The sequence below is a fragment of the Venustampulla echinocandica genome (assembly GCF_003357145.1).
Source record: "Venustampulla echinocandica strain BP 5553 chromosome Unknown scaffold_11, whole genome shotgun sequence".
NCBI lineage: Eukaryota > Fungi > Ascomycota > Leotiomycetes > Helotiales > Pleuroascaceae > Venustampulla > Venustampulla echinocandica.
The window spans coordinates 212,306-224,176 of record NW_022474216.1 but is presented as its reverse complement, the minus strand read 5'-3'; the positions used below and the strand labels follow the sequence as shown (position 1 = coordinate 224,176).

The 11,871-nt window shown below is 50.1% G+C and overlaps 3 protein-coding genes across 3 annotated transcripts; 1 reads left to right on the top strand and 2 right to left on the bottom strand.

The window, feature by feature from the left end:
- Nucleotides 1–2,161: 2,161 nt before the first annotated feature.
- Nucleotides 2,162–3,513, top strand: BP5553_09597 (uncharacterized protein; the record flags this gene model as incomplete). The annotated part of the gene is made up of 3 exons (XM_032018220.1): nt 2,162–2,335; nt 2,397–2,437; nt 2,568–3,513. The coding sequence occupies 3 exons, from the start codon at nt 2,162–2,164 to the stop codon at nt 3,511–3,513; spliced, it is 1,161 nt and encodes a 386-aa protein (XP_031865519.1).
- Nucleotides 3,514–6,165: 2,652 nt separating this feature from the next.
- BP5553_09596 (Uncharacterized protein) lies at nt 6,166–8,952 on the bottom strand (the record flags this gene model as incomplete). The annotated part of the gene is made up of 2 exons (XM_032018219.1): nt 6,166–6,514; nt 6,563–8,952. 2 exons carry the CDS (start codon nt 8,950–8,952, stop codon nt 6,166–6,168), a joined length of 2,739 nt encoding a protein of 912 aa, XP_031865518.1.
- Nucleotides 8,953–10,067: 1,115 nt separating this feature from the next.
- BP5553_09595 (Uncharacterized protein) lies at nt 10,068–11,331 on the bottom strand (the record flags this gene model as incomplete). Its single annotated transcript, XM_032018218.1, has 3 exons — nt 10,068–10,167; nt 10,207–11,131; nt 11,211–11,331. 3 exons carry the CDS (start codon nt 11,329–11,331, stop codon nt 10,068–10,070), a joined length of 1,146 nt encoding a protein of 381 aa, XP_031865517.1.
- Between the last annotated feature and the right edge of the window lie 540 nt (nt 11,332–11,871).

Sequence of the window (11,871 nt, the reverse complement as noted above, 5' to 3'; positions counted from 1 at the left end):
CCCCCCCCAACTGTGCCGTCACAACCAGAGTTAATAATTGATGCTTGGTGATTGATCCCCGTTGTTCAGCCCCGATATCGATTTCTTTGTTCCGTCGTCTCGGCGGGACTGGGCCAAGTCGATTAGGCTTAAGCTCCGGCGTTCCTTGGCCCGATCTTCAAGACTTTCAAGACAACTCCGTACTCGTCGAGTTGTACAGCGTCCATCGTACATGTACTGTACATGTACTATCCATATCGGCCTGGCTACTCGTACGAGAGCGGTGCGCGGTCTTTGCTAGGCGCCGATAAGAATAATAAGTAACTAGATAGTGAGATCACCTATACCGTTTGCTCGTCGCCCGATTTGCAAACGGCTGTACGTAGTATATCATATGTATGTATGACGTCCTTTAATAATCGGCGATGATGATGCAATGCCGGTTATCAGATCCTCGGCCAGCCCAGTGATAGATAGGTTCTAGACCGAAAGCAGATGCTAAATTATCCATCTGGCCTTCCTCGGCACCTGTTGAAGGTTGTTACCTACCTAGGTAGTTACCCAGGTGTTTGTCTTTGCTCCAATAAGCTCCTATTGCACGTCTACCTCGTCCTCTCGGCCGAAACCAGCGGCACCGACAAGCCGTTTGCAATGCGCAATAATAATGAACGATCAGTGAGAGCCACTTGCTTATTAGATAGTGGCCAGACTGGCGATCCACAGCACGACTCACGCCCTTGGCGTCACAGTGGGAATGGCCCAGAGGTTGGAATATTTCCAATTTGTTGTGCAGAGGCAAAATCTGTTTTTTACTCCGTACTCTCACGACATATGTACGAAGTATGCTTCAACTCTACCAAGGGGCCCAGAGGGAGGTTGCCCCTAGAATAGCGGCAAGCATGCATGTTCGACGGCTTCTAGAGATGGCGATTGTTTTTACAATTAAACATTAAACGTTAACCTCGAGCTATACGACTCAGCCAGCCCTTGCTTGGTTGCGAAGGTATTGTACCTAGGTACCTGGTAGCTCTCAACCTTATTCAGATAGTTGGGAATGCGTAGTATTGTGGCTGCACTTCCGACGCCTCTCAAGTTTCCAACTCCCACAGACTCGCACTGGATTTCCGGTTGCAGGCCAGGAATGCGCCCCCTTGTGTCACTATATTGCATTATTACTAATGGCTATGTCCGTCCGGAGCTTTACTACTCCCGCTGCGACCAGTACCGGTGCCTCTGTATGGACGACGGAGATGCACAACACAACATCCCCAGCAACTATAGGGAGTTATGTAGGAAGGACTCAGTCCCGTTGCCTCATTCGGGAGCGTTTCGTCTTGGCGACTAGAATTACCAGGAGGAAAAAGGAATGCAAAAGAGACATGATCATCTCATTACCTGAGCGATTGCCAGCCAATTATCCGCCAGCCAATGGAGCATCTCTTTGTTCGGTGTCATCCTTATTAATGCTCGGCATCCACCAAGCCCGTATGCAAAAGAGCGAGTAGAAGCTAAACTTGAACCGACTTCTTAGTACCACTGTCGTAACTATTGGTACGTAGGTACAGTACAGTACAGCTCACACTCAACCACACAACTCGACACCAGCCATACAACGCAACGCCGAGTTCCCAAGTTCCAACCCGAGATTGCACCGCCTAATTCAAAGTCAAAGACCCAGCCTGTGGGCGCCCTCATGACTCCCTATTATGTATTTGAAAGTACAGCCTTTCTCCGGTGCAAACTCTCAACCACATCTGCGTTTTCCCATGAGTCGAGCCCTCGACGAACACATCCCGAACTTGTCCCGCAACGGGCCCCCTATTCTCCCTTGTCAAGGTCTTTACTCGGAGGTCACCAGGACCTAGACGGCCCCCGATTACTCCCGTTGCCCACCAAGAGCGCAAGGCACAAGGCTGGTCGGACATAAGATCAGGACGGAGCGTCAGAAGAATAATATCCCGCAAAAAGTTGTGCAGACCCAGACCCCGGGACGGTGGGTCCGCCGTCCGATCATATAATCAACACGCAGCCAGCCAGTTGACTTTCCGGCCCTGATATATATCTGAACTTTGCTCGATCTGCGCCGCCTGTTTTGTACTACCACAAAAACAAAATCCCATATTTTTCTGGGTGTTTACTGCTGCTGCTGCTATCTGTGCGTGGTTTCTTGTTCTGTTTCACGATGGAGGATCATAAATCCCACCACCTCGCCAGGAAGCCGTCCAAGTCGACTAAGCAGTCGAGTCGAGCTTCCAAGAGGACCACGTCCTCACATGAGCATGGCCCCATGGCCATTGATGGCCGACATAAAAGAGTGTGGAAAGCGTGTGAGCGATGTAGGATGAAGAAAACAAAGGTAGCTATTTGCAAACAATACTTATCAAATTCGATTACATCATGACTAACTCCTCACACAGTGTGATGGGGAGTCTCCTTGTAAACGCTGCAAAGATGACGGGTTGGTCTGCACGGCTGGGAGTAGGAAAAAGACGGAATTCAAACAGTTACCTCGAGGGCATGTCTCTACTATTTCCATGCGCCGACGACGCACATATCTACCTGGGGATGATCTAACTCCATTTCTCTAGATACGCGGAAGTCCTGGAGAACACACAATATGCACTTATCGCAACAGTCCAAAAGCTGTACACAATGGTTCGCAACAACGACTCGTGGGAATTGGGAGAGCCAGAATTAAATGAGAGAGGCCAACCAGTCATTCACGACATCGCTTCTCGACTGGGCTGTATTCGACCGTCTCCCGATCTCCCCTACGCATTCCCAGAAGGCGCCGAAGATTTCGCAGAGTTGCAAGCCCAATTGCAAGCCCACCGCCCAGAGAATAACTCCGCCGAAGATGCTGGGCGGACATCCCATGATTCCTCCACAGACTCGCCAGCTCTAGAGCGCACAGATCGAGCAAGCAGCAGTGAGAGCGATCACTCGATCGTGTCCAAGGACTACAACCAAATGATCTGGGCCCAACGACAAGCCGCCGCCAAAACCGCCATCGCAAAATCAAATAGTCTCCCCATGTCGCGACCCGTCCATTTAACCCTCTCGCAGCGACCATCAGCATCAGGCGATGAGCAAGGGGCCGCATATCAAACGCCTCCTGCCCTCGACACAGCGGCGTCCTCGAACTCCATGCCCTCACCAATCTATACGGATTTCCAAATGGACTCGCCCATGCTCCGCAACGGCTCGCCCTTCTCTCCCTGGTCCGCAAACGACGATTTCCTTGGCCCTGCACACGCCCTCGATCTCACGGCCCATTACATGCGGGCGCAGCAACAAACGCAAGCCATCCCTGCGCAGCAGCAACCACAGCAGGCTTTCAATGGCACGCGGGTTGGGGGACTCGGGTTGGAGCAGAATATGTTGAAGGCCATACAGTTTAGTGATGGGATGAATTTCGCCGAGGGAACCATCAGGCCGAATATGTTGGATTGTAGTACGGGGATGGAGATGTTTGATCAGATGGACGTTTTATATCAGAGTACGGATTATGAGGCGCAGTTGGGGATTGCATAGTTTACTCCCCTCCGCGACTGCAGAAAAATTAGGCTTCACAACGATGCGCTGAAAAGTTTCCTTTGGGCCGGTTTGGATAACATTGCTTGCGGGGTTCGGAGCGTTTTACGATATTTCTCTCTTTTTACGTTTTGGGAAGAGGACAAGAGTCTACGAATTTCCTTTTTTTATTACTATCTTACTACAAGATTCCCATTCGTTCTGTCTCCTGGTCGGTGGATAGGGTGGGCGGGTGTACAATAGGCTGGACTGGGGCAATGGTCATGGCGTCTAGGGGTCAAATTCAAAGCATTGGGAAGGGGAAATCAACGGGCATGGTGGGAATCAGTCTGACCCGAGAGAAGACACATAATATTACAGCTGATCAATCCCACACTCTCTCTCTGCGTTTGCGAGCACAAGAAAACCCTCAGGTCCCATATACGCCATACGTTCCACATATGCGAAAGTCGAGAGCGATCGAAACCACATCCCCCAACTTACCCCAAAGCTAGAAAACAGGGCGTGATATTAAGTCACGTTCAATCACGCATCCATTCATGTAAGCAAACTACCTAGGTATACAAGGTAAAAAGTTGGTGTGGCGAGGAAAACCGAACGTGAATGATGATTCCTAATCCCGATTTAAAGCTTATATCAGCACTTTTCGAGTGGATTACAAACCCGCCGGCATCAGCGCCCTAACCGGGATTGCAGAGCCCGGCTTACTATAGCAGTGTCCTCGTAACTGTAGATATGGACTAGTTAACTGAGTCATACGGCGTGCTCTATTATTGTGTTGTCGACCGTGGGGCTTGAGGTGGAAATCCAACTGCTCTGGCCGCTAAACAGGGCGTGTGTGAAGTGAAGTATAAAATGCATAAAGTTTGCAGGAAGCGGTAAATACGAGCCTAAACCCAAGCTGGTTCGGCTTGTCAAAGTCAATAGAGGGCGATTGACTTTGCTTTATTGACTCGCACTATGTCATAGGCAGTCCATCATCACCTCACTTGGGCGCTGGAATGCACACGAGTATCTAGTAAACGCCACCAACCCCTTCCTTTATTATGATCCTAGAGGGTAGAGGGCAGATCTTTCACGGATTAAACCTCCCGAGATTTTCCCATGAGGTGCAAATGCGCTAGGTACAGTACGCAGTGCTCTGCATATACACTTAACCTTATCCCCCAACCATCCAATAAACACAGCAATAGCTATCTCCACCGCGAAGAAAAGGGATCGCTACGTCCTAGCGGGTGGAATAGGCTGTGGGGGTTTTGGACGTTGAGCAACGTTTTCTACTTTGCAAGCGAAACTGAAGAAAAGGACTATTATTTAACTACCGAGGCGCCCACGGCAGGTTCATCGAAAAGAATCGTCACGAACATGTTTGAAGTGAACAAAAAGGTCTAATCATATTAAGGATGACAATAAAAATAAAAGGGGGGGTTGAACTTTGCAGCACCCGAATACGTCATGGAAGCGAATACGGAAACGCAGGTGCAGGTGCAGGTGCAGGTACAGGTACGAAGTACCTAGGTACTGTACGAATACAGATACGAGTACGCCGACCCGTGAATCTATGGAGTATGGAATCTATGGAGAAGGGAGAATAGTAATATTAGGGAGGCAGTAAGTGCGTCGAAAGGGCATTATTTATTGCTTACAGCGTACGGTGTACGATATACGATGTACGATATACGATGTACGATGTACGATATACGATGTACGATCTACGTAGTACGTAGTACATACCAAGTGCTGCTGATAACTCCTTGGCGAAAGGGGATTTGGTCTACGTTTTTCGATTCCCTCGCCCGCTCTTATTTGCCTCTTTTCGCACTTTGAGCCAAACTCGACTTTCTCTCATCTCGTACAGGCCAGCATTGGCAGGGGACACATTCTAGGCAGAGAGGTACTCGTACTTCGTAAGGGGCTGAGCCGCTGAGGGTTACGTACGCTTTTGCCCTTCTGTTTCCAGTTGGTTCGTCCAAGCTATTGTACCTGGGTAGTTTCTGATGATATCGCCGCAGAGTACGGCAATTACCTCTACCTTGGGGGTTGTACATCTAGGAAAATAGGACCATTCTTGTCATTTGGAATGTATAGGTATACAATGTTACTCTGATGCACATTGACCCTGATACCCATCATCATCGTTTGTAGTAAGTAGATCGTGGACGCGATTAGAATGGTTAGAATGGTTAGAATGTCTTGTTGGTAATTTACAGAAGTAGGTATGGAACATCGAGGAGCTTCCCCATTGAGCAGTCACGACAAACAACGCACCCCACGAACGCATGAGCGGCCTCTGAGCGGCCTGGAAAGGCTTCACTCATCTATGAGATTAGACGTAGTATCCCCGATTATACGTACAATCGCCCCAATAGCCGTGTATCAGAAGAACAGGGGAGGATAACCCTCCCCTGATTGACTTGCAGCCCGCACACAGAGGCAAGAGGGGGAACAAAAGAAAGGTTTCATGTAAAAGAGTGGTATGCGCCATCGCTGTGCTTCAACCCAAGTTTCCCATCCCAAAAGCCTGCCAGATAAGAGAAGAAAGGCCCCATCACGCATTTCTACCCTGTACACCAAAAACACATCAAAACATAAAGAGTCAAGAGCACTGCGCTGCAGCACTAGGCGAGCGAAATATATTAACATGAGGCGTGATTAGCGATTCCGGTCCTCTTGGGACTGGCGTGGGCTTCGCGATGCTGAGCTGAGACTACTGGCAAGGAGACTTCTCCAGCTCCCTGCTTGGTCAGATACTCGAGGTCTAGTGGGTGCTGGTGATATGATTCCTCGTTCGACATCGTCATCATCATCTATACCGCCTGTGATGGGCAATGCCGATGAAGACATATTACTTCTCTCCGCAGCTTGTATTTGAATATCACCGTCACTGTCGTCCTGATATGCCTCGTAGCGCGGGCTTGAAGGGGACCCTCGGGCCAAGGAACGAACGACATCGCCTTTACATATAGGGCATGTTCGTCTTCGAGTTGTCAACCATGGTGTTCTGGTTTGATCAGCAAGCGACTCTAACAGGTACCGGATCGATACTTACATGCAATCAACATGGAACTCGTGACCACAAGGCAAGCTCATCACCCGGCTTACCCCATCAACATACTCTTCGAGGCATACTACGCACTCTATTTGCTGTCCCATATATTTCCTCCATTGGCTTGACTCACTGCCGGTGTGCTTTTCAAATTCAGGAGTAAGTGGTGGGATGGCTGGTACTTGTAAAGGATTAGAGTTGGCTCGCATAAGGTCTCCCGGTTCGGGTATACCAGTTGTGGTCCTTGATCTTGGCCGCGGCCGTGCTGGAGCGGATCGTTGAAGAAGAGGAGTGGTCACCGACGGGTTGCCTGTCGTTGGAAATGGTGGTGTTTGGGACCCAGATGGGTTGATGGTCTGATAAGTCCGGACTGGAAGCCTCTCAACCACTGATTTTGGTGCTCGCCAACGTCGGCGTCGTATTCTGGAACGCACTAGGAGGAGGGAATATACCACCGTCAATGTAACGAGAGGACTCACAACCAGAACCAGGAGGGTATCAAGGAACGGGCTTGCCCCGCTCGTCGGCGTTAGAGTAACCCATAAGCCTTCGTACTCGCCACCGTCCGCTCTAAACCCTTCGGACGACTCATGATCTCCTATGGCTGCGGACTGGCCAACAGCAGGTAAAAGAAACCCGACATCCTCCTCATCATCACCGAAAATGGTTGTCAAGAGTCCCTTAGTTTTGCCATTGGTCTCTTTAGGCTGCTCTTGAGCCTTGTCTTCATTCTCAGCAGGAGAAGATTTGGCGCCGTACTCTCCACTTCCTGGAGTAATGCTCCCGCCCCGGAGAGGGGGCATATATTCTGGAATCTCTTGGAGAGCTCCCCCAGTATGTTTCTTCCCACCCACCTTAGTTGGGCGAGGGGACTCTCCTTTCAAGTTGGTAACATCCGACTTCGGATCCGGCTTCGTTGCAGCGGCTTTTCCACTAATCTCCGTATCCTTAGAATCGGATGATCCTACTAAATCAGGATCTCGCCAATCCTGAATACCTATGAGGAAATCATCCCCAGATGTGGGCTGGGTGCCGTGTTTATTGCTCTGTGATGATGTCTTCCCCGAATTGGTCTTTTTGGGCTTCGTTGGCTTAGCTGGCTTTGTTGGGATCTTCTTCGATCCCGAAGTGTCATCGTCCTTCCAATCATCAACAAGCACCCAATCCAACTGGCCGCTGCTAGGCGGCCGACTGGTGTCTCCTTCCGAGTTCCCTTTGCTTGAGCCAAAAAACAAAGATTTAAAGAACCCCGAGCTTTGTCTTGGGACAACCGCTATTGGCGTGTTCCTTGTGGCTTTTGTACCTGCCCGCGTTGTTGCCGTTGGCCTTGTGGCGGCCGCCGCTGTAGGCGTAAATGTGGGGCGAGAGCCTGGTATCTTTCCCGACTTTTTAGTCTTATCGGTGTGGTGCACTTTCAAAGTAGGCTGCCCTTTCTCATCGAGGGTATCTTCTAGAAAGCTTCCAGGGCCAATCAAAGAAGAGAGGAGATGGGCGGTCGTTCGTGATGTGAATATCGATGGTATCGTGACATGGGATGTATCTCCCCTAGCGTACATCTGTATGAGAGGTCCGCCTTTCGTATCATCACCCACAATTAACGCAATGGCCCCCCTCCGCTGTGCCCAGTTGACCTTTTCTAAAAATCCACACCCGCCGCGACTTAACAGCACCACCTTTCCAGCGATTTCAGCACCCTCTTGGATGGACTGAATATCTGCGTGGTTTCCCTTTGAATCTGGAGATTGCTTATCTGGGACCTTCGAGTTTTTTGAGTTTGGGAAAGGGTGGTGAAGATAATCATCTGTGCCATCGTCTGCCGAAGGCCTCCGCGCCTTCCCGTCACCGTGGGGATATGGATCCTCGGGGCCCTTTGCCTTATCAAAGCCTTGATCCTCGTGAATACCACGGTGGTGGACAGTGGAACTAATTGCAGGCGTCTCGGATTTGCCATCTGCAACGTTTTCCCCATCATCTTCAGCAGTAGCAGCAGATTTTGTGTAGCTTTCCACCCAACCCGGCACATCGCTGCATCCTAACTCGCCCTCGGCCGCGGCGGCCACCGGGCCTTGCCTTATGCTGTCATCCCCAAACCCACTGCCGATCCATAACTGTCCCTTGAGCCCCTCCGTAGGTAGTAATGGCCCAAAGGCGGCAGGTCGCGCCAGAAATGCGGTCGAGTTTTCGTGCGTCAATGTTATGATTGCATTCGGAGGAAAGAGGGAGAAGGGTGTTCGGACGGAGAAGAACGAGCGCACGCTAGGCTTCGGTGCTGATGTCGACGTTGACGAGGTCTCTATCGTTGGTGGAGGATGTGAGGAGCGCAGCGACAAGAATGTAAGGAAAACGGTGGCTAAGAAGAAAACCGCAGCTATAATGATTCTTGGAGGTCGCATGATGTGGAGGGGACTGGGACTGTGGAATCAACACCGCACCAGCACCAAATCAACTCCGCAGCTGCACCGAGAAAGAAGAGGATCGCATCCGTGATAGAGACGAGGAACAAGTAAGAGAAGAATAGGGCGCATGCAAGAACTGGATATCAGGTTCGAAGCTGTCGCGAGGTTTTGAGGAGGAGGGCAGTCTCGTCGTCTGGAGGTGGTGGTGGTGATGAGCGATGACATAAGCTGCTTGGTGCTTGTACGAAGTATGAAGTAGCGCGCCAAGCTTACCGTTCCTGCCGTGGCACTGCCACACACCCGCTCCGCTCCGCTCCGCTCGCTTCTGGTGTTTAGGGGGGAAGATCCTTGGCAATCGGGTGTGGTGATACACTCCGTATACTTCATACATCAAGGAACCAATGCGATATTTCAGACTGTGTCTGTTGGCTACAGAAAACACTGAATACTTTTTTTTTACCGACCGAGTCCCCCCTACACACGAAAGTCATTTGAAATACTGTCTAGGGAAGAATTAAGACGACCCATAATCAAACAGATATGAGTTGTCAGAGGCTCAGAGACCCAGAGACCTGTTCCTTTTGGTTCCCCTTGTGAAGTGTAGCCCGGCACATCTGCCAGCGCTAAGGGTTTGCCGAGGAATAGAAAACTACCTACTCTTAATACCGAATAGGGCGATAAGCCTTGGGTCGCATAACTTCAATTACGTCCAGCCTTTCCATATCCAGCAACATGTTGTTCTCGTCGCTCTCCTCTGGGGCATTCCAAGGGAGACCTGGGCTTTATGCCACTGGATGACGAAGCTACCCTCGGCGGGCTTGTGGAGAAGGTGTAGTGGGGTGTCGTATATCAGCTCTATGGGTGCCCCAGTGGCTCTCGAATTTTTCATACCTATGTACAGCAATGGCCGCCCAGCGGCCCTGCAGCTACCCTGGCAAGAGGATATTGTATGGGAAGCAAGCACCGCTATGTAGCTTCTGGATGCAAAACTATCCTGCGACGCGTGTTATGTGGGAGTCCCAGTCGTGTTGGTGGATATTTGCGGCTCAACTTCCGAGGGAAATGATCAACCGTTGATTTGGTCCGGAGTTCATTGGAAGACACTTTATAACTCAAGCAAGTTTATCAAGAGAGTTCGCAGGTTGAAGTCCAACACTGGGGTCAACTTGCATTTTAAAGCCATAGACTTCTCGACTCGGAATAACAGGATATCTATGACTCTATTGGTAATATTTGTTCAGCTTGACTAACAGATCAACAAACTCCGGCGGCGTCTCCGGATTTAGCGCAATGGACCCAAGAGACTTGTATAACGCCTCGTCCGCGGCAGCGACCTTCCTCACTAAGCCTGCCAAATACTCTACAGTTGGTTGAGTAAGCTCGGTAATACTCATTACCTCGAGGAACTCGATGAACATGTAAACCAAGGTCGTATGCATCAACACGTCGTCCTGCTTACTAACCATGTCAACCATCGCAAAATATAGGAGACCCTGTTCACCATATTGTAGTCCAAATCGCTGATCGACATCGGGGAAGTGTGTGTGCGTGATCGCATGGAAATCAAGCGCTGCTAGCCTTGGGATAATCCGCAGTAATCGACCTTGTGCTAGTGATTTTTGTCTCTCATCCAAATGGCCGTGACCAGTCCCTAATGTCTGAAAACTACAGAGAGAGAAGATTGATTCATAGACCTCACGGTCTTGGAAAATTCGCCGCCATAGGAGTCCCTGACCTGGTGGCATGCCTGATGATAGTTGCATGCCTCTCATCTTTGTGTCAATGCTAGCCGATGATCTATTATCACAGTCGACTTCCAACAGATCACCAAGTGTCTGAGTGGCTGTCTCTCCAACTTCGACGTGTGGTGTGCTGAGCCACGTCCGAAAGAACGCCTCCACGAGCCCTTTCATGACCGATAATATTGCAGTGTCACTAGGGCTCCTGGCTGCCTTTTGGAGAACTGTAATAGCCAGGAGATTGGCGGAAGGAGCTGGAGATTGCAAAGCTCGAATTAATGCCTCTTCGGAAGCCATCGTGAGAGCTTGCGCGAACGTAACCGGCCGGAGAAGCTTGATAGCGAGGCTCGTAAGAATTGAGGGGTCGTTCGGGTAGGCCAGGAGGATTTGAGTGAGGGTGGGAAGTAGCCGTGGTATTAAAGGGGATATATTTCCATCTAGAACGTGTCAGGGCTCGATCTTAGTACAAGTCCAACGACAGGTAGCTGGCTCTGAGGTGGGGTATGTTTCACTTACCGTTAAGTTGTAATTCCACCTCATCAAAGAGCTTTGCATTAAGCGGTGTATCCGGTTCACTAACCAGGAGCTGCAAATGGGTCTCCAGCTCCTCCAAGCCTGTTATTGGTGTGTCGTCCATGTTTTTATTGAGTGGTTGCACCACAGACACTTGAAATTGTGAACTATGGCAACTGCAAGATGGTCTCCTGTTGGCTGTCCTCCGGGACTGCTCTGTCAACAAAGTTCAGCAAGTTGTGATGACCAGGTGATACCACCAAAACACCAGCAGATCTTCAGTGAGTGGGAATCAAAGCTGTTCACAACGGACATCGCAGATACCTAGTATAGATGTAGTACGCTTGGTTCTATGTTGTTGGTGGCGGGCAAGGCTGTGGGTGTCTTGCACCCGGAACGGGAAAACATTTCGCCGTGCTGTTCAGATAAGTACTCGTAGGGCCCCACCAACATCTAATATCTTATCTCAAAAATTGAAGTTGAGGCATAGTTTGCGATCACAATCAACAAAGCTGCTGCGACAGCCACTGCGAGTAGGGGGGTAAGCTGTGATACGCGCCATCAGCTCAGCAGACCTCATATCCCTACTCATACCTGCTGATATCCTGGTACTCAAAGCATTGCATTAGAAGCCTCTCCTGGGCCAACTTTGGTGACCTACGAC